General features: G+C 40.1%; 3 protein-coding genes across 6 annotated transcripts in view; all 3 read right to left on the reverse strand.

Annotated features, from left to right (window-relative positions):
- ahcyl2b (adenosylhomocysteinase like 2b) overlaps positions 1-7,923 on the reverse strand; it is a 56,887-nt gene extending 48,964 nt beyond the window's left edge. Inside the window, exon 1 of the mRNA XM_023267397.3 lies at positions 7,542-7,923. Within this exon, the coding sequence (XP_023123165.1) occupies positions 7,542-7,877 (336 nt within the window). The 5' untranslated portion in view covers positions 7,878-7,923. The remainder of the gene's footprint in view (positions 1-7,541) is intronic.
- A 708-nt stretch (positions 7,924-8,631) lies between these two features.
- Positions 8,632-17,893, reverse strand: tmem209 (transmembrane protein 209). Of its 4 annotated transcripts, none has more exons than XM_023267402.3 (15): positions 17,834-17,893; positions 17,310-17,470; positions 15,726-15,784; positions 14,980-15,111; positions 14,633-14,856; positions 14,335-14,539; positions 14,059-14,234; positions 13,256-13,327; positions 13,017-13,113; positions 12,485-12,610; positions 12,186-12,283; positions 11,190-11,304; positions 10,317-10,417; positions 9,749-9,822; positions 8,632-9,531 (listed from the first exon to the last, which is right to left on the reverse strand). In XM_023267402.3, the coding sequence occupies exons 2-15, from the start codon at positions 17,447-17,449 to the stop codon at positions 9,477-9,479; spliced, it is 1,674 nt and encodes a 557-aa protein (XP_023123170.2). In that variant the 5' UTR covers positions 17,450-17,470; positions 17,834-17,893; the 3' UTR covers positions 8,632-9,476. The 4 variants fall into 4 exon arrangements, with proteins under 4 accessions (XP_023123170.2, XP_035802764.2, XP_023123171.2 ...); XM_035946871.2 differs by lacking the exon at positions 17,834-17,893 and adding an exon at positions 17,685-17,823; XM_023267403.3 differs by lacking the exon at positions 17,834-17,893 and adding an exon at positions 17,615-17,823.
- A 1,414-nt stretch (positions 17,894-19,307) lies between these two features.
- On the reverse strand, positions 19,308-27,253 carry prdm4 (PR domain containing 4). The gene is made up of 12 exons (XM_023267399.3): positions 27,165-27,253; positions 26,786-26,852; positions 26,452-26,567; positions 25,138-25,326; positions 24,221-24,991; positions 23,109-23,258; positions 22,724-22,842; positions 22,536-22,621; positions 22,200-22,327; positions 20,656-21,228; positions 20,382-20,550; positions 19,308-20,273 (listed from the first exon to the last, which is right to left on the reverse strand). The coding sequence occupies exons 3-12, from the start codon at positions 26,564-26,566 to the stop codon at positions 19,913-19,915; spliced, it is 2,661 nt and encodes an 886-aa protein (XP_023123167.2). The 5' UTR covers position 26,567; positions 26,786-26,852; positions 27,165-27,253; the 3' UTR covers positions 19,308-19,912.
- Positions 27,254-27,467: the final 214 nt, after the last annotated feature.

The raw sequence follows: 27,467 nt of genomic DNA on the forward strand, positions 1-27,467 counted from the left end.
ATGCAATTCAATGGCAGAAGCTGACAGAATTAATACACAGAAGCTTGCATGTCAACTACAGGTGTATCCGTAATGTCAAGGTGACCCTAATTATCTATTGTGTTGAAATGTCACAAAAACTCTGCAGTGATCATTAAAAGACCAACTCACCAACAGACAAATTTCACTGACATTTATAAAATTGCATTAACATTTAAACACATGTTTATGTCCACAGCATTTTTACAGCCAACATCATAATTTTGCCTGATATCAACTTGACATCTCAGCCAGGGCTCAGCTTATGACAGTACAAGACACATTCATGTGTGTTCATGCGTGTACATAGGCACTGATGTTACATAAATACATCTGCTAGAGCTAGTAGCTTATATTAAGGAATTACATATTAACACTGAACAACAAGACAAAATGCTATTTATGAAACATTATTTAAAATCACCTTACATGCACTATTTATCAAAGCCAGAAACTGTGAAAACAAAGAAAGTCATCGCATTTCCATCTTTCTGAAGGTCCTTGAGCTAGCACTGTTCCACTGGGAAACTTAACTCAATCTTCCAATTGTGATACTGCTACATGTCGCATTGAAAAACTTCCCAAAAATAAACTGTTTTCACTAAAGAGATTCCGTAAAATGCAAAAAATTCTACACTCCTCTGTGTCACGTTGAAGCCATTTGTGACTCTGCAGTGACCAATAATCACGTGACAAAAATTCAAGGACTTTTCGACTGAACTGCAGGCTGTGTTTACACGAGTCAAACTTAAAATTTAAATAGATAACATCTATAGTCTGCAGAACCACTATTTTTTCCAGTATTGGCAACAACTGTGGGCACTTAGAAAAATGGGGTAAATACGGATTCCAAGATTTTAAATTTTTTGTAACATTCCAAGAAATTTAAATTTCATTTTTTCTTATCTTATAGTTGATGGCACTACTTTGTCGTATTACACAGATGACATTTCTGAATTCTCTCTCCTTCTAGAAATGGTCGTGCGGTTTCCATATGGATGCAGGACTTCATATTGCGGTAAAAATTAAGTGCGTAGTAAGTAAAAATGTGACAGGAGCACAACAGAAATTGCATGGGCTTAGGAGTAGCCCCTTTGAATTACTACGCAAATGGACTTCAGGAACAGAATACATCAAGCTACTGGTTAGTTTGGTTTTACAAATCCTCTTTGATATCTAGCTAGCATTTGCTATGTTTTTATTGCTATAGTTACACTCCTTTTTCATCCTATGACAGAAATATACTGAGGTGCTTTGAGGTCATAAATTTGGCATATAACAATTTTTTATTTCCTAAGACTTGTGGAATAAATTTTCTAATTATTAGTTAAAATTCAGAGGCAGACTTTATCCATCTAATCATGCAGCTCTACAGCAAAGCAGCTGCCAGAACAACCCATCTGGACAGTGATGAAGAGATCACTATCTGGCATCCTGGGGTGAGAGAAACTGTAACTGGTGTAAAGTACTAACAGTCCATTTCCTGAATTGGCCTGAGTGACATGGATAAAGATGGTTAGGGAGGTGTGATCTCACACATGCCTTTGCTGAGATTTACGCTGCGAGAAGCCAGACAGAGCGTGCTCTGTACAGGAACACAATGATACTGTGAGAAAGCCAGACAGGGCTCAAAAACAAAACAATAAAAACAACAGAGGAAGCAAGCAGCATCCTGGCGTGCATGCAGTTCGTAACTCAGACTGGGTTTATTTTAAGCAGTTTATTGATCCACTATTTAGGAAGCATTGTTGAGTAGGATGACATGAAGCAAAAAGGGCAAACACAACCAGGGAGGAGATAAAAATAAAAGTGTTGTGACATGGTAATTTGAGGAAGAGGAGACCGAGAGAACCACAGAAAGATCAGATAAAGCAGAGGTTCACTCATACGTCATTTAAAAGAGTGATAAACCTTGGCTAAGTGCACCGAGGGCAAAGCCTGCCAAATATACACTCACTTCTATGAGTGGCAGAGGCAGCCAAGACATGCCGAATTGCACAACAGCACCACTCAGTTTTTATAAGTATTTATTTTCAGATGCATTTCTTGTTCTGCTGCCTGGTAGCAAAGCAAACATACAGCTCTGTATTCCTTTTAGGTTTACATTTACAGTTTTTATACTTACAAACCACACTGCCAGGTCAGTCTGAGCACACTATCTGTTCATCGATTAATCATTTACATTGCAGATATGTGCTCGAACATGTGAAAACTCCAACCACCCCCACTGCTCATTACTGCTCTAACCAAGCCTGCAAAGCCATTAGTGAGTGCATCATATGGAGGCCTAGCTGGGGCTCTCCTCAACATTCACAATTGGGTTTTCTCTTTCACAGACAGGCCTCCCATCAGGGCCAGGAACGCTCCCATAAAGGCAAGTTTTCAAGCTCTCTCTTGTGTTTTTCTCCCTGCCTGCACCACAATCAATCCCTCAGCCTTCCTACCTCCCCAGTGACCACCAACAATAGAGTTAAAGCTCACAGGGACTTTAAGGTCTCTGCAAGTTTCAAATCCTGTCACTCAGATTCCCAAGAGGCACTCTTCAAGTTATTATGTTGGCTGAAAAGTAATAACGTGAAAGTAAGAAGGTCGTACATTGTATAGGAGAAAACTATACAAAACTACTCTATGAAAAGTTAAAACGCACTGTAAAAAGAGTTTAAAAAATGATGATCCGGTAAAAAGGGTGCAAGAAAAAGATGGTAAAAAACAGGGAAATATTGTAACATTCAGAAACTTTAAAATCAGTGCCATTTGTGAATAATCGGTCCCAGCAGTGGTATCCGGATATTAATTTTGAGATCCGAATATTCGTCGCCATCTCACCCCCCCTAAGAGCAACGTGATAGCAGTGTACTGAGTGGCATCTGTGACGCACACAGCCAAACCCAGTATGATCTCCACAAGTTAACAGCTGGATTATGACGATCTGACAGTCACACAAGAGCTAAGTAGCATATTTTTACTTTGAGCTAAACATTCATGGAAAGACAGTTCAAAGACTTAACGAAGACTGAATATGTAACCCATGCTCTCTTTCTCTGGCCCGTTTCAGGGCATTTCTTAAACTTCACACTGTGGTGCCACATTCCAATCCAATCAACACACAGCAAAAGGATACATGTCTGTATACCTTAAAAGACACCCTCTCTGTCTAATGCTGCAAAGTGTCTGGAGTCCAGATGGAATTGGATACACTGCTGAATGCAGCTCATCTGTCTAATGCAAGTACACTCACTGTGCCTCCAGATGTGTTTAATGTCATCTATTCTCCTTGCAAGTCTATTTTTAAAATGCAAAAACTGTAGACCATTTTTAAAAACCATGCTTTAGGTAATTACATTTTCATGGTTGCTCTGTTAAAAAGCAAATTATACATTTCTAATATAAAAAGGAAAAACACTTCTATTCAAACTTTTAATCACAACAGGAACAAAGTCAAACAAGTTAATGAACAGGCCAAAAGGGGACCGAACAAAACGAGTTATTCTGAAAAATCCATTTGTTGAAGACAAAAGCAGGATTAGGAATATGCCAAGATTTTGACTTCCATAATAGAAGGCAGAATCCCCCAGGGAAGTGCATGTGATCACCACTGTGCGTGCACTCACATTCGCAGACCAGCTCAATCGCCGAGGTGAGTCACAAATGAGAGCGCAGGGGAAAGAAAATGACACGTTCTCATTTGTAGCCGGGGAACGTCACGAAGATGCTCAGCAAGCTCGCAAGAACATGACAATGCTGACAAACCACAGAGCACAGAGTATGGACTCTGTATCCTTTACAACATGACTTAGAGAAGTTATGAGAATGTAAAAAGAGACAAAGTGGCTACATGACTAAACATATGCTGAGACATTCAATCAGATCATTTCATTTTATCTCTGGCCTGGAACCTTTAGGTCCACTGGATTCAACACAGTATCACCCTGCTGCTTCATCTCACCATACTGACTTTACTCTATAATGGGTCATCACAAAAGCTTTCAATAGGTCACAAGATAGGCATTGACTTTGCACAGCAAAATGGCACAAAGACTGGTTCTAATCAATGCCCACAGTGTAAAAGAATTGATTGTACAATTTTTTTCCTTCTATTTTACAGACAAATCCTCTATGTTTGAAATACACAAAGTTATCAATAAAATATTATCAATATTATAATAAAAACAGACATAGATGTAATGTAAAATAACACCGAAAACCTGTAACTCTAAATAAACACAAAAACTTCTATTTTGTTAAGAAAATGCAATTTTTCTTTTTTATATAGAAAGACTGCTAAAATGCATTTGTAAATTTAGTGCAATTTCAAAATTTTCTTTTTTTTCTGAATAGATTAAACTGATAAAAACCAAGTGTTGTGCAGATTCCCCCCAAGGAATCTGCACTTTTTGTGCAGATTTCTTGGGGGGATTTGAGTCTGTTTGAATACATAACCTCATCTTCTAGACAGCTCTCTTCCTAAGCAGAGCGGACACAGGTCACCGTAAGCCTGTTAACCAGAGAGTACTACCAGGAACACCAGCTTAGTGGGTGACGTAACATTACAGCAGAGAGGGATGGTCATGGTAACTCTCTGTTCTGCGGAGTCAATCAAAAGTATCACTGTGCAGGCTTCCCTAAAACCTTTTGTGAAGAGCAATCATTGCCAAATGTCAATGGTCAGTGGGGAATTGCTTTAATGAGCACCATAATGTACTCTTGTGTTTGCTCGCGGTACGTAACAGGTAAATCATCCACCTTGAGTAAGGCGTCAGTACATGCAATTAGTTAGGTGATCCGACAGCTCCTGCATGCAATTAGAAAAATGCCTGCCAAAATAGTCACAAACAGTGACTATGATAGCAGCTGGGCTGAGAGTTTTTGCCAGTTTACTTCTCTTCCCAGCTGGTGTCATCACCGTGGACTTCCCAGAATCTGGAGATATTTGAGCCACAATCACACTCATCATGAACTGAAAAAAGCTTACATCTGGGCTCACCTACAACCAAGAGCTGGCCTTTTAATCCCCTCATGTGGCGACATGATAAAGGCGAGGATTAAAATGCTGGCCAGTCATCCAGTCACTCACTCAGTCAACACTGCTGCCTGCCCGCCTGCCTGCCTACTTGCATCATCAGCCCCACTGCTTCGCTTGGCCTTTACTGCACTGGGCAAGCAGGACTCAGCAGATGCTGAAGGCCAGGCCGTGGTCGTATATATCTATAATGCACAGTTCCATAAGATCCACTATGCCTCCTCATCTATAAATAGACTGCAGCCAACCTTCTGTCCCAGTGGGTACACGCATATACTCAAGTGATCATACAAATGCAGTTACGACAGTGTAGTTAAATTAACATAATGGACAGATTTCGGCCTACAATGAATTTTCAGTGACTGATATCCACAACTCGGAGCTTACAGGACTCTCAGCATTATTTGAATGAAAATAATGCACTGACCCCTGAAAATTCACAGATGCCGGCTCTTTACATTACAATGATCTCGTAGAATTAAAAATGGATTAAACAAGCTTCCGTTGACAAAGAGTATCCAGTACACTGCTCTAATCATTAATTTAAAAGCACAGATAAGGAGATATATGTCTGATATAATGGTCACTATAATGATCAGATATTAACAGAATGACTGCCATGGGGTTCAAATAAAAATATAGATTAAGAGAGAGGCTGCCGCTTTAAGCAGCAATAAAAAAAAATCAACTTTGAAACTGTATTTTACAACTATGTATTTTCAGTGACTGACTGTCCAGAAAGACTTCTAAATTTCTGATGATTATTTTACAAAATAAAATCAAAATACAGCATTTTGGAACTCTCTCTACCATGGTCCTGTATGCAAACGAAGTCTCCTCAATAATCCAGATGTGGCTGTAGCTCTCCGGTAGCTCTGATTTCAGGATGCCCCGCAAACGTGATTCACCCTGTGGTTCCAGTGCTCCTGAACGCTGGCTGATTTCCTCACGCTTGCTTGCTTTGACAGTCTGAGGTACGTGAAGACATCTCATTTGTGCACAATCCATTCCCTCAGTGTAAAATCCTACCTAAATGGTCTTATAGCTGGGTTTCCTTTAGGGGGTTGTCGAACTGGACTAGCAGTGGGTGTGGATAGCTAGAGTCTATCCAGTCTGACTTGTTTCATCCCCTGGTTTCACCTTATTCTGACTCTTTCTAAGGCGGGGAATCACTTTGCCTTTTGGGTTTCCATCTCTGTGGTTTGTAATGAAAACACACTCAAGTAGTTGTTTTTGCATTGAGGGCACAAACTAATCAACCCGCACTAAATCCCCAACACAAAAACAAAAATTCAGCATCAGTAAGGAAATCTGGCACCACTGAAAAACTGCACTCTAGTGACCATTAATATCCACTATTAACAACAACTCTTATCATGAGAATAAAGCTGGCAGCTTCCTCAATAGATCCCTTATCAAAACCCGTTCTTTCCATGAACGTTGCCCTCCTTCCATTCCTAATCAAGACCTCATAAGACACAGAAAGATAAGATGCATTTAAGGCACAGTCAGAGTGAGGTTTGGGATCCTTAGCTGCCAAGTAAACTGCACACTAAGTCAGTCTGACCTCTAAATTAATCCACAAGGGCAGGAACTCCCTTCACAGAAGTATCAATTCTGGGTGTTCTGTGGCTAAATCGGGCCTGTGAAAAGTAGGTGACAGGAGCAGCCCGGGGTCACGGATTAGTAACTACTGTTGTGTCTAAGTTAGATCACACACCTTGGCTTAAGTCTGATGAAACCTCTAACGGCTTTTAAGCAGTGTGCTGTGATTTTCACTTAATGCACTGACATGAGGTCAAGCAGTGGTACATGTGGAGTTAAAGAAGTAACATTTCTTCCCCGGCACTGTCAAAATCAATCAATAATAAGACAGTTAAGCTCTTACTGGGAACGAACACATGATTTGTTAGCACCACGTTGCAACAGCACGTGTTTTAGAGCTGGAAGGGACAGAATTGTCAGTTATTCTGACAAAAACGGTTAGCAAACTAGCTAAGACAGCAATTGAAGCTCTCATTAAAACGACTAGCCGCACATGTACTGTCATAGACTGTTTTGTGGGTGTTATTTAGTTGATAATTCTAGGTAAGGCATCTGCAAACCAGCAATAATAACCTGTGTGTTAAAAAGTGCGAATAGCAAACTCCTTCCCCTCTGCAATATACAATCTCAGCAAAACTTGAGAGAACCGTTGGGGACTGTTATCCAGTTTCTGAGTTAATGTCTTGAAGATTAAACTAAATGTCAGCCAAAACGAAAAGGGTACACTTATTCTAAAAGGTGTCTGGTGCTTATTACACCCTCCACCGTGTCATTAGTATCGAAAACCGTGATTAAAAGCCTTAACTGGCACCGCTGATTCAGCTTTGGGACCAGCTAGCCTGTTAGCATCGTCGTCACACACAATGCCAGCTCTCCCAGCGAGCTCTCATTGCGGCGAGGTCCGCAGCGGAGCTCCAGTAAACGCTGCTGCGGTAGAAAAAACGGTTTCCTCACTCACCTTCTTCATCCGCGGAGCCTCGGCCACGGTTCCATCACGGTTCACGAAAGCCTCCCCACCGTTCTGCTGCGGGTCCGAGCGCTTCATAGCCGACGCCTGGGGCATCTTCGCAGGGTTCGGGGTGAGCAAGCCCAGGCTGCCTTCACCGGCTTTCGCGGAGGGCTCCGCGGCAGGGGACGTAGCAGCAGAGGAACCGGCCTCGTGTGGGTCGTTTCTGGCGAGGCTCTTGCCCTCCGACGTGGGTGTCACCGGGGATTCAGCCGGCAGGTCTTTGCCGGTGGGGACGTCTTTGAGTTCGACCTCTGCCATTTTCGCTGCCACAACCTGGACTGACATCGCTGCAGTTTCTCAAAGTCCTTTTTCCAGCACAGATAGAGTCGAGCGGATGTGAGCGGAGAGCAACGGTCACGAAAGGCATTCTGGGCCCTGTAGTTCCGCTGAGTAGCTTTAAAAAAAATCTTCGTAAGACACCTCTCATTTTAGAGATGAACACTCCGTTAAAAAATTACTAAACCTTACGAAGCATTGAGAAAAACAATTAAACCTTTACCAGAATGCATTTTATTTAGCTTACTGGCATTCCTAATTAACAATTTGACGACATTTCCCAGCAGGCAAAGTACCACTGTTGTGGGAAATGCAGTTTGTATTAAAAGAGGACGATAGTAAACTACAAAACAAACGCGATGTTGGCCACATAATCACACTTAAAATTCATACACTGCCTTTTAAACCCAAGTGTTGTAATTTTCAGTCTTACATCGTTGATTTTTTCCCATCTTCTACATAAAAAAATAAAGAAAATAAGGTCTCATAAAAACTCACTTGTTATATTCTACGCACAATAAGTCATTCCCTGTCTTCAGCAAATGTTGAAACAAAATTAACAATGTAAGAATTTGTCAATTAATGTTTTTCTACAGTCACAAGATACTGCATCATGTTACAGTGCATATATGCATCATATGAGAAAATGTGTACAGGAGTAAGGTCAAATATTTAAAAATGAGCTACAATGCCACCAGGTGGAAGCATAAGGTAGTAAAAACATAGAAACATTAGGTGGAGGGAAATTACAAAACTTAAACTGTTTCTTTTTAATATCTCAATTTAATTTTCACATCTTGTGACTTCTGTAAAATGTATTATTGAAAACAAGCAAACATGGCAAATGTAACCAACTGCAGACACAGGAAATAAGGATAAATGGCATTCAGTGCTCCTTAGTAAATAAACAGCATATCCACAAAAAAAGCAGACATTGGTGACTCAGAGGCTTTCCATTTTTTCTCCAATCATATCATCACTATTGTACATAGTTATGCATGGCATTACAGCCTCATAACAAGGTACAATTAGGAAATACCCAATACCTAAATACCACATTTCAGTGCTGCAGCAATTTGTACAGGTCTGTTTTTAATTAAAGCACATGCCAGGAGCGTCCTTACTATTGAAAGCATTCATTTCTACAACAAAACAGGGAAAAACAGCAGCAACCTAGTAGCAAAAGGTTGCTGATGCCAAAGAAACACACAGTAAGTCCATACACACTGTATTTACATTCAAGCTAATGGCTAAGTGCCATCCACCAGATAGATCTGAGGTATGTTATTTACAAGGCTGCCATGCCGGTACATTCCCGAAATATAAAAATCAAGAAACAATATTAAAAAATACAGCTCTTTGTTGTGTCATAAGCACTCTGTGGTGTAAAAGAAACGAGTTCCTAAAATGCAGCAGGTTGCCAATTTGTTCAGTAAAATTGAGAACATGCCCAAATGTATGCATTTATAATAAACTTCAAAATGAAGTGCTTTTATCCATGTGCACCTGAAAGAGCAGTCCTTAGGTTGAGGTGATATTCCCACCAGTGTAGCCTCAAAACTTCACAAGGATGAAAAAAATCCACTTGTTTCCTGTAAAAGGCCATCATTAGTCTTCGAATATCCACAAGATATTCACACCAGAGAGGCCCAGATTTACTCTCCTGAGGAAAATATGGAAAGCAATTTAATTATTTCCCCTGAAAGGACGAGCAAGGTTGAGCTAATCATTCTGAATCAATAAGCAATTTGTTCTTTTGGTGTATGACCTTTTTGTTGAAAGTGAATCAATATTTCATAATAATAGCCTGTTACAAAGATGTCAAGGATTAATTTGAGAAAACCACCATTTTATAGGCTTTTAGCAGCAGCAGTACTCACCCCAGCATCCCTGATTCCTTGGTCTTAATGACATAAAGGAACATGAGGACAGTGTGGAACAGGTTGTTTCTGCCCTGTAATAGCAAAATAATGGGTTCATGTCAGTGCAAATAAATTGTTACCAACGAGCAAGACTTTATTAACCGTGAATGAACAAGATGCCTGTTGTGAGATTAGCTTTCCCTCTGGAAGAGTAGTGTTATACGAGGGGGCTACTGACATGAGCAGGACACCTTGATACAATAAAATATCAATATTAAGTGTGATTATGAACAAACAAGGTTAAAAACAAAAACATATTCTTTCAGTAAAGTGCAGAAAAGCGGCTGTTAATTTAGCTCTAACAAACAGAAAATCCTGTTTCCAAAAGTTGATTAATTTGTCAAATTGTGTGTGTTCTGTGTGATACCTACAAATAATATATCTTAGATGGTAAAAACAATAGGAAAACTGTAAAACTAAGATTTCTTAGGGTTTGATTTTAAGCAATCAGGGGTAAAATAAATGCACAAGCTTTGCTGTAAGAACCAGAAAAATAAAAAGGCTATTTCTTGGGTGTTTTTGCTGCCACCTTGGGAAGACTGTAGATGTGTCCTTGGTATATGAGCTGGTAGTGAGGGGGAGTCGTGTTGCTTTGGTGGATGCAGAAGAGGTTCTCCTTGGTAACATCTGTCAGATAAAAAAAGGGAAAAAAGAACTTAACACCTTGAGGAAAGTAATTGCATTTCAAGAAAGAGAAGCAAACGGCAGATGATCAAAAATACAGTGTTCCTAGAAAAATAAAAAACTATTTGAATGCAGCATTTCTGCAACATCTGTAAATTTCAACTTGAATTCCATTCGAAGGAAAGCGAGCAGGACAAATGGGGAGCAACAATTGGTATTGTAGCCAAAAAAACTGTGCATAATCACTGAAGCATCCTCTTGACATCATGCCACGGTTCATGCCATTTGTGGCAAATGCTCTCCCTCAGACATCTCAAGAAGTGACAGTCAAATTGTGCCTTGACAGTCCGACCCCGTGGGAGTAATTCCCAGTGTACCACCATGAGAAATTTGAAGAAAACATTCTCCAGACTTGATGCGTCTTGTCTAGTTTTGGAAACTGCCGGCTCCTCCACTGAAAAAAAACTCTTAGTGGTAGTCACAGACCTACATCTCATCACCAGTGATGATCCCACATATGAAGGTGAGATCTACCAGCACAAGAGCTGATGTTTTTTTCTCTACTCCAGTTTGTGGTCTGTGGAGAAATCACAAATGCACATCTACCAGTGGTCACAATCACATGTATAACATAGGCCCCACTGTTGACAGCGCAGAGTCACGCCGTCTCCTGACTTGTAACACTTTTGTGTAACTTTCTGATCATCTGTCGTACAGTCAAATCTTATGTCTTATGTCATTACTTTTCTTCCTATTAGTCAGTGTTTGCACTCACCTGGTTTGTCCGGAGTGTGACTGAAATGCTGTGCAGTGAAAGTTTTCCCATCTGGGTACTTTGGGTGAGGAGGCAGCCTGGAGTCCAAGTATGTGCAAAACACATGCATGAGGATCTGAAGGGACAGACAAACACAATAACCTGACTATGTGGGGATAACATGATTATTTTTGGTATTATACAGAGTGATTATTGATGATTAAAGCTACAACGACAGTAAAAGATTCAGAGAAGGTTTGATTTGAAGCACAAAACCAGAACAACAAGAGCCTTTTCAATGACAAGAATTCAACATTCTCCCAAGAGAAATATAGAAATCTACTTTTAAACAGGCTCATTATTCTAACCCACAACAAGTTACAAAAAAACATCCAACAGTAATTGAATATTCCTTATTGTTGAACAAAGAAACCAGTAAAGCAATTTGAAAATACCTTGTATGTGTGCATTAAATACATAGATATGCAAAAATCTATTACAAATCATACCAAACAGACATTGTTTCGTACTTGTTCTGCTGTCCAATAATAGAAATTGAAAATTTGTTAAACCACCTTTGAGTTCTGTGATAATTTGAAGTACTCTCTAGGCTGAGCTCTTTGAAAAACTTTTACACTGAAACAAGTCAAACTCAGCTGCTGCCACTATCATCGGAAACTGTAGCTGACCAATGACTGGAAACAAAAACAACTGACGTAATTACACAACAATCACGTACCAATAATGACTGAAATCTTTGTTATAATGAACTGAAGTTAAAAAAAATGAAAAAAGGCATCAGTTAAAAACATTAATGTTGACACATTTTTAGTGTAAATGTCATTGATGATGCTGACTAAAAGCAACAGCTGTAACCACAAGCTTTTCATATCTGGGTACACACAGTGTGTGTGTGTGTGTGTGTGTGTGTGTGTGTGTGTGTGTGTGTGTGTGTGTGTGTGTGTGTGTGTGTGTGTGTGTGTGTGTGTGTGTGTGTGTGTGTGTGTGTGTACTCACAGCACAGTCAGTAGGGAGGTCGGTATCCCACTTTCTGTTCTTCAGGTCACCACCACCGTTCCAGCGAAAGGAGCTCATGCAGCCACTATGAGCCAGCTCTGATGAGTCAGAATAAATAAAACATACAAACAGCACATCAGATCACTGTTTCACTTCTCTTGTACGATCACAAACACTTAATGAAAGCATATATAAACACTGAATTCTATTTTGTTTTGTTATATACACGTACTTGAATATGCATAGGGATTTTAGCTCCAATCAATACTTGAAAGTACAGGCTGTATTTTTGAACCTACCCTTTATCCGCTCCACTAGATATTCCTGATTGGGTGTGATGTCCAGATATTGAACGATAGAGTTCATAGTGGGGATCGAAGAGGCTTTCATCACTGCTGCCTGTTTTAGACTACTTATGCTGGCCTCTGGTGGAAGAAAGAAGGAAAGCAAAAAGTAAACTAGTTGCCATCATATCACTGAAATACCAGTAGTGACAAAATGAAGCAATCTTGAAAATTAGAAAATCTAAAAAAAAAAAAAACATGAGCTCCATTGCCTGAACATAAAAGTATTTATAATTAACCTTGTTCTGTTATATATTTAGGTGAAATGATTTTTTTTTTGGTCCAGCAGCATATATTAAACACATAACATAGTATTTAAAAGTGAACAGTGGGCTTTAAGTTGCTCTACTGGACTCCTTAAATGTTTTCATCTGATGATATCAAAATAATATGTGAAGAAGCATTGTGTTTTTGTTACTAATAAGTTAATATTGATATGTAACATCTGTTTGAGGAGTGCATTAATGCTCTCTGCAGCTGCTTTTACCTCCTATCTGCAGCTCTGGGCAGCCCATCCTCCTGAGCTGACTGTTCACAGAGTCTATTTCTTTGACCAGCGGGACCAAGATGGTGTCACTGATCCACTGCAGACACGTGGAAAGAATTTTCTTACTAAAATTACTAAATTCATGTGGACTTTTATGCATGACGTGACAGCTTGAATAGAAAAGCACTGATGAAATCCATTAAACACGACCACAGTCAGAGAATGACACGACCACTCACATTTCTAAGCTTCGCCGTCCAGCTATCGATGCGATCCACCACCGGGCGACTGGTCGTGATTCTGGCCCAAACCTACAGGTGAACGGAAAAAAGGGGACATTTTCAAATACTAAGAATCAAGAATCTTTATTGTCATTGTGTTTCCACACAACGAAATTACGATCGGTGACTCCCAGTTATATATAAAAAATAGAAAAAGGTACACTATGTACAAATAAAACAAAAAAAAATACTTAAGAATACTTAAAAGATAAATATGTAAACAGAATACGACAATAATATAATGCAATTCTCCTTGATATGCGATTGTCAGTTAAGGGAACTCCCCTTGATTAAAATATCTTCATTTTAATCATTGCAGCATCACCAATTCATACATTAATTCCTCCATGTTGAAATTGTACACTACTAAAATAAATTAAAGAACTTACATTGACACAAAAACTTGTATCATCACAAAATCTATGCTACTGAAATATAACTTGGTTGAAGTGACTGATGGGTGATCTTTCTTGTGAACATCTAGCTAGCTGTTGGACCACTGTTCAGTTTTTTGTGACAGTTTTCTTCTGACATTGATGACACTAAACATTTTAGTTCGTAATGGTTTGTAATCTACTTATCTATGAACCTCAATATCTGCCAGCAAGTTTGAAAGGCAAGATTCAAATCTAAGCTGAAATTGTGATACTTTATCCAAATCACTTTTTTCTACTTGTCTCATTTAGGGATTTGTCAAAGACCCAAGTCTCCAAACAGCCTTGATTATGGTACAACACACTACCCGATACTGATGTACAGACCTCCTCTGCAGCCTGTTTGGATCCCAGGTCTGTCTCATCCTTGTGGGCAGATGGTGCCTGAGAGCGACATGCAGGCTGGTACAGGAATTTCCTCAGGCTTTGTGCATAATCTCCCACTGAACGGTTATAATTCCAAAATGTTGGACTGTGGCTTGGAGACACAGACTCTGGACTGCCTACAGAGAGAATCAAACACTCGTGATATAGGAAGGGACTTGAAAAAAGTTGCTCAGATCCGATATTAGCAGAAGAATTAATAAAATCTACAGTTCCTACCTAACTGGCTGCGGTGACTCTTCTCCTCCTCTGTGCGCAGGAACCTCTCCAGACTTTTCAGATCCTCCATGTAGTCCTCTTTGCTACCGGGGGAGTTAAACACTGAGGGAGATGTGCGATATCGAGCTCTCAAGCTGGAGCTTTCTGCTGACCCGATGCTGTTCGGATATGGAGAAGAGCCAGAAGAAGGGCTGTAGTTCAACACCTAAAACAAAGGGAACATAATGGACAGTCACAAAGTTAGTAACATGCACATTTAAGATTTTTTCAGTCCCACTGCTGAAAATAAAATACATACCTTTCCAAAGGGGGAGGAAAAGGGGCCTCCTGCGCTGCTCGGGGTGGATGGGTTGCTAAGTTGAGGGCTGTACCCCGGAACACAGCTTGGGGAGAACTTGGGGCTGGTTGTAGCCGGTCGAGAAGGACTAAAGCTCAGTACGCTCTGACCCTGTAGTGGAGACGACTGGGCTGGAGCTGGGGTCTCCTTTTTTTCTGGTTTTTGGGGTGGAGAGGCTTGAATACCTGCAAGGCCAAAGACATTTTGATACAGTGGATCACACTGTACTATTACAAAGCATCTTAAATGTAAAAAGCATCAGACATAAGCAGAAAAAAAAAATATGATTTCTCGCATCAGAGCCTCACTTGTGTTTCTCAGACCCAGTAGATGATGCTGCTCAGGGGATACAGCAATAGTGGAAGGAGCCATTGTGTATTTGAAATACTTCCAGAAGTCAAAAAGAGCATTGAGGCTGAAGAGAGAGGCTAGCACCAGTTCTATAAAAGAGGACAGAACAAATTAACACTCTGTAGCAAGCAACTGGGTGTCACATTAAATGTCAGACTTTAACATAACTTTGCTGACATGTCACCATTTTCTGCTGATAAAAAAAAATGTAACTATACAAGAAGAAACTTTTAATTAACCCCAAACAAACGTCAGAAAACACAACCCAGACAGTGACACAGTGCATGTTATAGCTGCAACTAACAAATATTTTGATTGTCTATTAATCTGTTGATCATTTTCTTGAATAACTGATTAACTGTTTGGTCTATAAAATAACAGCAAGGGAGTAAAAAATGTTGATCAGTGTTTTCCAAAACTCAAGGTCACATCCTCATGTGCTTTGAGTCCACAACCAAAAAAATATTTCGTTTACTTTCAGACAGGAAGAAAGAAACCAGAAAACAATTAAATTTAAGACATAGAAGTCAGAGATTTTTTTCCCTTCAAAACAAATACCTCAAAAATCAAAATAGTTGGCAAAATATCTATTAACCAATTAATAACTGTATTTCTTGTATATTAAAATTTTAAAGTGAAGCTATTTTATGAATTGCAACACCTGCAAACATTCTTAGAACAAATAACAGTAGTGGAACCTCACCGATGTACCAGATAGGCCAGTAGGTGATGTTGTAGTATCGGCTCAGCAATTTCCCTGACCTTAAAGAGAAGCATAACAGACACAAAAGAAGTAACTAAACTGTGTACAGGAAACTGAAAAACTTAAGGTTCAGATGTGTTCAGAAGTGTTACAGTTTAACTGGTGATCATGTTATCATGTGATCAAAAAATGTGGCCTGCTCTACCTATATACATCAAGTTTACTTTGTTGGCTGTTTAACACTGGTGATGATTCACGAAACCTTCCTGAAAACCTTGTCTATCACTAATAAATCAATGCACCTACTGTACTCAACATACATATTTTACATTTGTTTAGAGAGCTGACATATGATAACATGCTTGCCTTGCTCTACATATATTTGTATGACAAATATATGGCAACTGGATCATTCAAGCATCCAACGCTGTAAATATATATGGCAAAAAACTTATCAAAACTTAGTTCATACTGTTTCACATACAGGTGACTGCTTTACAGCCAACCATGATGTGAATTTGTGTGTGAGACCGAAATTTTTTTAACTTTCTCAGTTAATATTTTACATGGAAACACTGACAAATTCACAGCACAGTTGTTATTTTTAACTCTGTTTGGCAAATTTGTTTGACGACATTACAATTCAAAAAGTAGTTTAGGAGTAGAGCAGCAGCTCTACAGAGACTGCTGGTTAAAATACAGCTTAAAGGGGTGTTTCAGTCAGTATTTTATTAAATACCATTGTCTGACAACAGAAACAGAAAAATGTGTAAATGACAAAAAGCTTAATTGGGAATTCAGCTGTATCTAAATGCAGTAGCAGAGTGAGCATAGAGAACAGGAGAGAAGCAACAGACATAAACACTGACTGTGTTTAAACTGCACTGAAGCACAGCAGGCAGCATGAAAACAGTCAGGCAGTAAGTCCATGTTTATAGGTTTCAAATTAACTCTAAACGTCCCTAAGCTTTACAGTTTCCACAGATCTCTGACCTGTCGGCATACAATAATCAACTTTAGTCACATCAGCCGCACAACATGCTAACAATAAGGATGTTGTGGTGATTTTACCATCAGTAATAAAACTTCCTCAGATGTTGAGAGTACATGAAGACATTTGTATTCACTCTTGCACCCAACAGAAGGACATTTGGTGGACTTTGCTCATGGCTGAGTCATTTTAGAGTTAGCAGATAACCTGATTAACTATGAGGGTACTTATCTTTCTGAATGGCTCATCTCTCAAGCAGCATTCAGTCTGGGTACAGGATGCAAATTTCGAGCTACATGACCACTGGTTCAGCAGCGTTCACTAAGTTACTAGCTGTTAAAGCTATGAGTCTATCTAGTTGTGAGGAAAGGGGTTGAAGAATAGCAAAAATGTTACACCTCCAAGTTTATATCAGCCACCATTTTCACTATATGGGACCTTTAAGCTTTGGCTCATGAATATGACGAATCAGTGACTATAAACATCAGGATTAACTTCCACCAGGCTTAAACAACACACAAACATCACCAGACAACATGATCACCAGCTGATCTGTAACACCAGTGCTACGTTAACAAATCTGAGCTACTTACATTTCAGTATAAATCATGCCAGCGAGGGACATGTTGAGGACAGCCCAGGCAAGGACGACCTGTCGAGCCTGCTCCTCCCTCCTCATCCTCAGCGCCCGGTCGATCATACTGGGCATCCCCTCCTTCGGTGGGGTCAACATGATGCTGTCACACTGATCAGGCTGAAACATGGAGCCAAAAAACACTCTGAGACAAAAACGCACCCATGAAGTGTGCCAAGATCAAGAAGAGCTTTCAAGTTACAGAATAAATTACTAAACTTTAGCTTGACGTGAAATTCGCCACGACAACTGTGATCAACTTACGGCTAACAGAAGTGTAGCTCAGTTAGCTCTGCTAGCTAGACGGTGAGCTAAAGTTAGCTGTAGCTTTTACCCAAAACAGTGACGAATGTGCAGCGAAAGTGTAGTTTCAGCGTAGGTTTCCTTTCACAGCGTGAAGAACTCACTACATTAAGAGATTATTTAGAAGGAGATAGAGCCGAAATGCAAATAAAACATGTAGGAAATTTAGAAAACTCATACCACGCTGAAGTGAATGACAACCGCGGCGCTGCATAATTTGTATTTTATCCGGAAGTTGCAGCGTTCACTTCCGTGTCATCCTACCTGGCTCAAATTTTAATATAAATTTGAAGATTTTTTTCTTTTGAATATTATACCCATTTTTTACGAGTATTCTCACATCAGTACCGACGATTGTAATAATTTGTGCGATTAAAATGTATTAACTTTTTAAATATTAACCTCAAAGAATAGATTCGTTTTTGAAACAGCATTTTTATTCCTCATTGAAAATAGCAGCTTGTGTTTTACAGGATATAACAGGAGTGAGTACAATACACGCAATATCACGCAATTATATTATCTCTCAATAATTGGAATTTTTCTAAGTTGACAAGGAGAGTCAAACACAAATATTTCACCAACAGTATCTTGAAAATACAGGCCCCTAAGTGATAACGATCAAACAAGTAATGAAACGATACTGAGAACACCAGTACTTTCCAATTAGCCTAACTGTGTGAAAACATGGTTATAAAATGGGCAGTGCACACCAAAGCTTTGTCAGTTTTGGACCTATGTTTGCATCATGGCTCCACATGGAAAATAACTGCCAGAAGAACTGAAAAATCTGATTGTCGGACTTTACGATGATGAAAAATGATGCTGGGAGATCAGTGACCAACCAAAAGTCAGTATAAAAATACAGCTGTAGCACTAGAGGTAGAAAATGAGCCACAGTACCACTGATCAGAGCCACAGTGGTTGTATTCTGAAAATGGTGCCATTTTCACAGTCTAGCTCTGAAAAACAGATGGGCAAGTGCTTCCAATTTAGCAAAGGGATTATCAATGAAAATTTGAGTAAGTGACGGATCAAACAGTGTGAAGCACTGAGCACAATATCAACCTCTATATGTTACCATGAAAAAAACCTTGCTTGCTCTTTATCACAAAACTGCAAGACTGCCTTTTATTTGCTAAATGGTATGAAAATATGTCTGATGAATATTGGGGACACATTCATTTGTTAGATAAGACAAGGTAAATTTGTTCAGGTTAAATGAGGTCCAGCCCATTTAATGGGAACCTGGCCAGGACTACCACAGTGTCCTGAGTGAGGCACAGAGGTCAGAGTATTAGAGAGAGTACAGATGTCTGTGGATAAAATACTAACAAGACGACTGCAAGTGGAATTTTTCCAGCATGTTATCAATCCAAAACACACACTGTCAAAATCATGGAAGAGTTTTTAAAGAAGAAAAGGTAAAATGCTAAAGAGGTCTGTCATCAAAAAAAGGTGGGCATATGAAGTAATGAAAAAAGCAAACAATAGAATCTCAGTAATGAAAAGTATACTGACATTTGTTGCATTAAGTTCCTCCTGTTAGGCCCGTATTTTTAATATAGTAAATCTTCACAGTCTTGTAGTGATCACAAGTTTGAAAACATTACATAAGAATACAATAATATATCGATAAATAACATAACACAGCTGTAAATATCCATTTATTAAAATGGGCAACAAGTAGGATGGAGCTACAACATTATTTTGACATTCAGTCGACACACACAATGTGGGATAATGTCACATTAATGCCCAGATTCTTGATTTCAAACGGCTCCATTCACACAGAAAAATTAAATAAAGAAAAAAAATACAGAAAATAAATAAAGAATAACAGCACAACCCATTTGGCGACTACATATAATCAAGAGTTAAATGCAAGAACATACAAGAATATCAGAATTTTAAATTGACATTCAGTCATGTTATTAAGTGAATTGAGGAATTAGGATTAAGGAAAAACAATGAATGAATGATAGCTTATACAAAAACCATCAACCAATGATATCACACAAGCCTGAGTTAATGAGAAAAAGAGAATAACTTAAGAGAAATACGGTTAAATTGGTTGGCTTCTAATATGACAGAATATTTTTTGCTTTTAATGTAAAATGTGGCAGTTAATTGTATGGATTATGACCAATGCCAGTTATAATTCAACAAAGTAACTAGTATTTGGCAAAAAAAAAGAGAGGTAAACATCGGTACTATAGTAAAGTAAATAAATAAAACATCTCAAGAGGCACAGTGTTGTCAATGAGGGGGTGACAGGGACTTTTCAGAGTTATACCCTGCAACATCCAAACCACAGTCCTCACTATTAGCCGAGTCAACCAGTCTCTTTCCTCCTCTTCTTCCTCCTCCTCCTCTGCCGTCATCCTCCTCTTCATCCTCTTCCTCCTCGTCAACGTCCTGCTCCTTCCGGGACGCTCTTTCTGCCTTGGGCCCTTTGCAGATCTTCAGGTGACGTGTGAGGTGGTATTTGGTAAGAAAAGCCTTGTGGCACTTCTCGCAGACAAAGTCTCGTCGGCCCTCGTGAGAGTTCATGTGCTTCTTCAAGTGGTTGGTCTTGATGAAGTGTTTGTTGCACTTGGGGCACTGAATCCGGCGTTCGCTTTGATGAAGCAAAAGAGAGAAAAACGAATGAATATGAAGAAAATCCTGCAACAGAACAAACAATCTACCAATCTGCTCACTTTTATAATTAGCAATCTGTACGTACTGTGTGTGAGAGAACATGTGCTGCTTCAGGTCGTGTTTCCTGAGGAATGTGCGGTCGCAGAGGTCGCACTTGAGCTTCTCTGCGCCAGTGTGGATGAGCATATGTGACGCTACGTGGGATTTCTGGGTGAACGACTTCTCACAAACTGTGCATCTGTAGTTCTTCTGACCTGGAAGTGCGAAAAGTCAAGTAAACAGGAACGTTAAAGGCACAGAAAGTTGCCTAAGAACACATTTCTGTCCATTAAATATCACTGAGTACAATCTATAAGTACCTGTGTGAATCTTGAGGTGCATCCTGAGGTTGCTGGGATCGCTGAAGGCCTTGCTGCAGTATTCACACTTGTGGGGTTTCATTCCCACATGCCCCATGAAGTGCACATTGAGCTTAGTGGAAGTTATAAAACCCCGGGAACACATGCTGCACTTATATTTCTTCTCCCGCACATGTCCCTGGCCTTTTGTTCTGGGGTTATTAGAGTTTCTACTACCATTGCCCCCACTGCTGTTGTTGTTGTCAGTGTTCGTGTGCCCCGTGGGGTGGTTGTGGCAGGGCCATGGGGAAGAGGATGAGCTCGAGGTTCCGTTGGTCAGTTTCTCCTCCTGGTGAGTGTGTTGCTGTGGCTGTTGTTCTTGTTGCTGCTGTGGCTGCTGCTGCTGCTGCTGCTGCTGCTGTGGAGGTTGATGTTGTTGCTGGGAGTGGTCCTGCTGCGACGGGCTGTGGCTGTGTGGAGGCTGGTTATGGCTGTGGTTACTGTTATGGCTGCTAAGGTGAGACTTGAGCTCGGAGAAGGAGGAGCACTCTTTGCCACACTGGCAGATCTGACCCTCTGGCACCTGAGGAACACCTGTGGACATAAAGGATGGTAGGATGGTCATCATCAGCTAAACCTCTGAACCCTGAAATTCATTGGTAGGTTTGAAAGGCATGTTTTGTTTTGTTTTGTTTTTTTAAATACACACAATTACACCTTTTATCCAAGCCACGAAGTTCAAAACTGAAGGAGCAGTCAGGCTTTAAATTTAAAGTTACCAAATTAAATGCTCTAAATCTAAATTTAGAAATTGCTAAAAATGAATGATTTGTAACTATATTCTGTAAAAAGCAAAAAAAAAGTCCTTGCTCCTCAGCACAGCAATGAGGCCAATAACAACTCAGCTGTGACCATCAGTCATGTGATATAAAAATTGAGGCACTCTTCAGCTGAATTGCAGGCAGTGTGTCAATATAACTTTGTTATACTGTACAAAAGATATTTATATTTTGTAGTTCTAGCCATGGTTGGATTCTCTCTTGTCAGGTAAATGTTCAAAAGTGTAGTTATATTCAGTGTTTTAGTGTTGATGCTGACAATTCTTCTTGGCACAAGTGCAACAAGTCGTTTGTGTTGGAGTACAAACACAATCAATTAGTGGAAATAACTGATTTGAGGGCTTGCTTTGTTTTCATCATGTCTTTAACTACCATAAATGGTGGTAATGTTAGTGGTAGAAGAAATACTAAAAACGTTTGCTAAGTTTAAAAAAAAAAAAAAAAAAAAAAAAAATATATATATATATATATATATATATATATATATATATATATATATATATATATATATCACACAATAAAAATACTGTCCAAGAGAAAGTCCTACTTTTTTAGAATTAAAAACAAACAAAAAAGAAAATGAAGCAATGCCAATCTTGTTCATGATTAGTGTTTTTTTCTTTTAAAAATACAAAAAAACAACTGGTACTGGTACTGTTAAAGCATTGAATCAGTAAGTAGTACTGGAAAGAGTTTACGAAACCTATCCTTATTCTGTCCTCTCACCCATCAGCCTGCTGTAGTCTCTGCTGTAATAGAAGAGCAGCTCCTGGTCAGGGTGGATCTCTGTGGTTGTACAGAAGAACAGTTTACCATTGGCAGGATAGGCCACCAGATTCTGCTCTTCACGGGTCCTAAATGCACAAACACACATAAAAAATGGTGAGAGAACATAACTTTTTATGCCAGCATGTTCTTTTCATTTGCTGTGCAGTTTATGAACGATGTGTACTGTTCTGCTTTCACTTTTCTTTCGCTCCATTTGTTAGTTGTTGGTTGCAATAAAGGCACCAGTTTTGTCTGATTTCATAAGTTTTCGTCATGCCTATTGTGGTGTCTTACCTCGCCTTTCGGACAAACATCATCCAGTTGCATTCGTTCTCATCTGTAGTCACAATGTAGAACTCCAGCACGTTGTTGTGGTACATCTGACAGAAAAAAAGCATTTATCATCTTATTATTTTCATCTACTAAGTAGGGTTTTGCGCGGACTATGACAATCACAGATTAACAGAAGTCACAGCATGGACCTTCCATATTTGAGGTGTCTCTTTTTCTAGCCAGTCAGAGAGATCCACATTGCTGCAGTGCTGTCCCACCATTGGTCCGAAGCAGGTTCGCGGAGAAATGACGTCCCGTGCAAAAACTCCTACAAGGGGGAGCAAGCACAAATAATTTCTAACAGCGCAAGAATGAAAACTTGAAGGTAAAATACCAAGAATATGTGAGTTTCTAATTTCCATCTAACAGTTAAATCCTGCGTGAGCTCAGCAAGACTGACAGAAAATAGTCTAATAATCTGTCATTCAAGTTATCTCCTAAATATAGGCATTGCATCAGAGCACAGAATAATGACTCACATCTGTCTTAAAGATAGCCACAAAAAACACTGTTTATGAGGGTTTCTTTATTTACCAAGAGGTTCGTCGGCCACCGAGATGCGCAGGCACAGCGGGCGTGGCAGAGAGAGGCGAGCCCGGCTTTGGATGGGCGCATCAGGGATGAAGGTGACCGGGCCGTGTTCTGGACAGTCTGAGGTATATGAGCGTTCACATAGTGTGCACCCTACAGCAAAAACAGCAAAACTACAGTTAGTGCAGGTTAGAACCATCTATTACCTGCACGTAAACAATTTTAAGAGTTTTCTTGTTGCATATTTTCTCAGTACAATCAAACTGATTAAATCCCAAAACAAGGCTGCGTGACAAAGGTTGACATCGACACTGTGTTGTTCACATGTGCAAAAGTCACATCACAGGGAATATAATTTAAAGTAAAGCAAAATAACTCAAACGTATCATGATGCAACTTTTTTGCTGTTTGACACAAAAAGAAACTTGCATGGATATTATGTTCCGTGACTAATCTACAAGAGAAGTCTATATGACAGAGCATAATTTACTCTGATGTGAGGGTTCTTAGACACACTGAGGCTTTTTCTGTACAAGATTGGTTACAATATTATAATGTTCATGCCATGCAGCATCATGTGTGCACAACAAAACAAGGGAAGAACAGGAGAGAAACACTCAAAGACTGATGATTTGGTTACAAAAGTAGTAACACAGTTGTTTCACTATTCAAATGAGCATCACAAAGCTCTTTATGACAAGTGTAAAACCAGATCTGAATAACATCAAAAGCACAAACACTAGTTTGAATGATATTGCCAGTGTTACACTGTATGAGAAAGTTTCCGGTCATTTTTTGTAGCTTATTTTTACAGCAGTTTTAATCTTCTATGCTAATTCAGCACCCTGCAAAATTACCCTGATTCTTTCCAAATAAAGTTATTCACATGTGGTGAAAATTAATGTTTTTTTTTCCTTTAAGAAAAACTTAATATTGAAATGTCAGTTTTTTCTAAAATCACGCAGACCTGCAATTTCTATGACAGTTTTTTTACATCAACTTTCCCAATCTTTGCACATTTTTTATTTATTTTTCTTGCACTTGAGAAAATGAAACTCCAAAGTTGTTTCTATATCTATTTTTTAATGGCTGTAAGAACTAAATTACAAACTCACACATGGTGTAAGCAGACACCAAGTTCTCCTTGTTGGAAGCAGAATCCTCCAGCTGCAGGGTGGAGTTGACAAGCACCAGGTTGTTTTCTGGCCCCAGAGACACTTCTGCAGTGATGGGGGACACGTTAACCGCCTCCAGTCCCATCCCAGAGTGTCCGTGCAGGGACACTGGTTCCAGCTGGCTTTGGCTGGCCATGGAGCCAGTGAGCACCACGCTAACAACACCCGAGTTCAGCTCTCCGTTTGTGTGGAGCTGCTCCCCAAGTCCTCCAGCTCCTCCTGCCCCAGAGTTTCCCACTCGTCCCCCCATATGGTCAGGCTCCATCACCACCGGTAGTTCCAGTACAGGGGGTCCATGGAGGGGCATCACGCCACCAGAAGAGTCCACCCCTGTCAGGCCTTCGTGAGGCTGAGGCTGCCTTCCCCCGCCAAGCTGCTGCTGGGTGTCAGACACCGCCACCACCCCAACTCCATCCATGGTCGCCAGCTCCTCCCCCATGCGGTCCGGAGACATGGGGCTGCTGACACGAGACTCCATCGCCAACCCTGTAGAGTCCAGCTCATGAGCACCAGTCTGGTGGAGGTCTCCCTGACCACTGACCTGTCTGGAGTCCATGGGCACCAGGCCCTGCTCCAGTGGGCCTCCAGGGCCACTGTAGGGGTCCAGACCTGAGGGGTTGTTGCTGGCCACAGACAAGGTTCCATCCATGTTAAGGCTGCTGGGATGAATGTACTGAGGCGGTGGACGGTCTGCCAGGTAGGACAGAATACCTGTACAGCAAACATGGAGGAAGTGTGATTAAGTTGAAGTTTGACTGATTCTTTTCTGCTATCTGGCTATATTAATTTAAGATGTAAATAAACAAGCATTCACACTACAATAATCACCAGAAATGATTTCTAGATCTCAAACCTACCTGGAAGTATGTGTCGGAAGTAACTGCTCTCCAGGTGGGGGTATGGAGGAGGCGGCAAGGAGTAATTCCTTTCCGGCAGGCCGCACATCACTCCCCTGTCACTCAGCGGACCCATGGGGAGCATCAGAGATAAGGCAGAGGGGAGGGAACCAAGGGAAGGACCCAAACTAGGGATGGCCACTGGCATGCCTGAAACACAAAACCCATGAACAATTGCTGAAGTCAAGTAAATGACGGTCGAGTAAAAGGATGGCACCTTGTCTGATTTTTACATTTTAATGTCCAGGTAAATAGATAATAAAGTCACCACTGACAGATGAGTTACAAGTCATCTATCTATCTATCAACAGTTTTAGCACACAAACTTTTTTGATATTTACAGCTAAAATCAGACGGGTGAACTAAGAAGCAAGTTTGACACAGACAGGCTTTCTTGGGGTTAGCTAGCTCTACAAACCCCCCAATCACAGATAATAGGTATCAGCTTTCTCTGGTAACCAAGTTTCCCACTTCTGACGCATCCTTAGACTCTTTTTCTACACAAAATAGACTAATGGTGTGACACTTGCTTCATTTGAGAGTAACAGGTTGTCAGACTGAAAAGCTATGAGTAATATATAAATTTATTATGGTGAAAAGCGCTGCTCCAAGAGAGAGGAATGCTTGTAGAAAACTGCTACTTGTGTCAGTTAGTATATTTATTTCACCACTCAGTAACTCCCAACGCAGCAGCTTATTTCTAACATGACAGCTGCACATTAAAGTTCCACTTTGAACTTCCTATATTTAAACATGACATTTAACAAGTACATTTAGGTCTGGCAAAGTACCTCAATGTAGTATAGACGGAAATCACTGTAGTTTATAGCACATCAAAGTTAGCTTATGTTATTAACTGAATATTGAAAGACTCATTTTTAATCTGTGTTCTAATAGCTGCAATGCCAGCAGTGTAAAACAACCCTGGCAGTAAATCAAGACTAAACATAAGAACATATCTATGTATTTTATGAATCACCAACTCAATGCATGTAGGCTCCAGTGGCAGCATGACATACAGCTTGTGCTGCTGTAACTGCATGGGTTTGTTCAGTGGTACTATTAACACACATCTGAACAGGCAGATATAACACACTTCATAGTACACCTCTTGGATGTCTTTCTGTTTACTACACAAATCAGATATTAGCTCCATATACCTTTAACCTGCCCACTAAACATGTGATGAAGAGTATTCTAACAGTTAATTCAGATTAGGGCTCTGGAGCTTTTGCAGCTTGAGCAAACAGCTCAGGCTGCTAGTTTCTTCCTTACCTGGAGTGGGTATGGGGTTGTGAGTCGGGGAAGTGGGCAGACCCAAGTGGCTGGCACTCACAGAGGACACACTCAGCTGGTCCATGCCCACAGGACTCAGGTTCATGTCATTCATCCTGCAGAACCAACATCACAGTTAGCCAGCAATGAGCCAGTAAGCTAGTCATTATACATAGCATATTGATTTGGGGGTTTAGTTGCAAGTATGAGGCATAAACTCTGACTCTGATGTCGTGTGGCTTCTCCAAGACAATATTGACGACGTTTTTTGCAAAAGGAAACATTCAAAATTTAACATATAGCTTGTAACGTGTTGTGAGCTACATTAGCTTACCTGAATTCAACAGCTGATGTCCATTAGTGACCGTGTACTGCCGAATGGTATTTTTACATGTCTTTCCCTGCGAAATAAGATACCAGGTATAAAAACAACTTAGTACATCCACATACCAATGCCAGTTCTTGCACAACTCTCACTGAAACTGCCAAAACAGCAGCTAACGTTTGTTTAAAACTGATTGGTGTAGCAACAAGCTAGCTAGTTAGCAAAACTAGCTAACTTTCACCGTCATAAATCGTCAAAAACAGACCGAGTTCTGGGCTCTCGGGTATGTAAGTTTACAAATGTACCTCTACACAACCGAAAGCGTTGCTTTGCTGCAGAAATATCCTAGAATTGAAGAGAAAGAGGACATAAAAAAACAACAACATACCAGCACAATCCCTCCCTGAACGGGGCCATGACAGCGTCTGTCTGTCTGGTTGCGCATGCGCAGTAGCAAGTCAGCGTGGAGGAGTGTTTGATCAGAGGTCAGTTTGTGTCCAAATACCAACACTGCTGCCAAAGGGGTTTATTTTCAGGAATATTATGGGTCAACACGGACATGCACTGTCCCAGAGAGGGAAAATATTCTTAGCAGATATTAAATTTAAGCTGTTGTCTTTCACTGATACTATTTTAGCTGCCAGTTTTAAAAACAAAATCAATCAAATGTGCTGAAAAACAGTTAAACAGT

Source organism: Amphiprion ocellaris, chromosome 21, assembly GCF_022539595.1.
Source record: "Amphiprion ocellaris isolate individual 3 ecotype Okinawa chromosome 21, ASM2253959v1, whole genome shotgun sequence".
NCBI lineage: Eukaryota > Metazoa > Chordata > Actinopteri > Pomacentridae > Amphiprion > Amphiprion ocellaris.

Bases quoted from the DNA above. Each gene is read 5' to 3' on its own strand.
- prdm4 (XM_023267399.3), bottom strand. From the start codon at position 26,566: ATGAATGACATGAACCTGAGTCCTGTGGGCATGGACCAGCTGAGTGTG. The intron at 20,551-20,655 runs GTACTTATAGAT...TCGCACTTCCAG, and splicing joins GCACCTCAAGATTCACACAG to GTCAGAAGAACTACAGATGC. The intron at 20,274-20,381 runs GTACGTACAGAT...GCTTCATCAAAG, and splicing joins CACATGTTCTCTCACACACA to CGAACGCCGGATTCAGTGCC.
- tmem209 (XM_023267402.3), bottom strand. From the start codon at position 17,449: ATGTTGACCCCACCGAAGGAGGGGATGCCCAGTATGATCGACCGGGCG. The intron at 14,235-14,334 runs GTAGGAACTGTA...TTCTCTCTGTAG, and splicing joins GAGTCACCGCAGCCAGTTAG to GCAGTCCAGAGTCTGTGTCT. The intron at 10,418-11,189 runs GTGAGTGCAAAC...TTTATCTGACAG, and splicing joins TCACACTCCGGACAAACCAG to ATGTTACCAAGGAGAACCTC.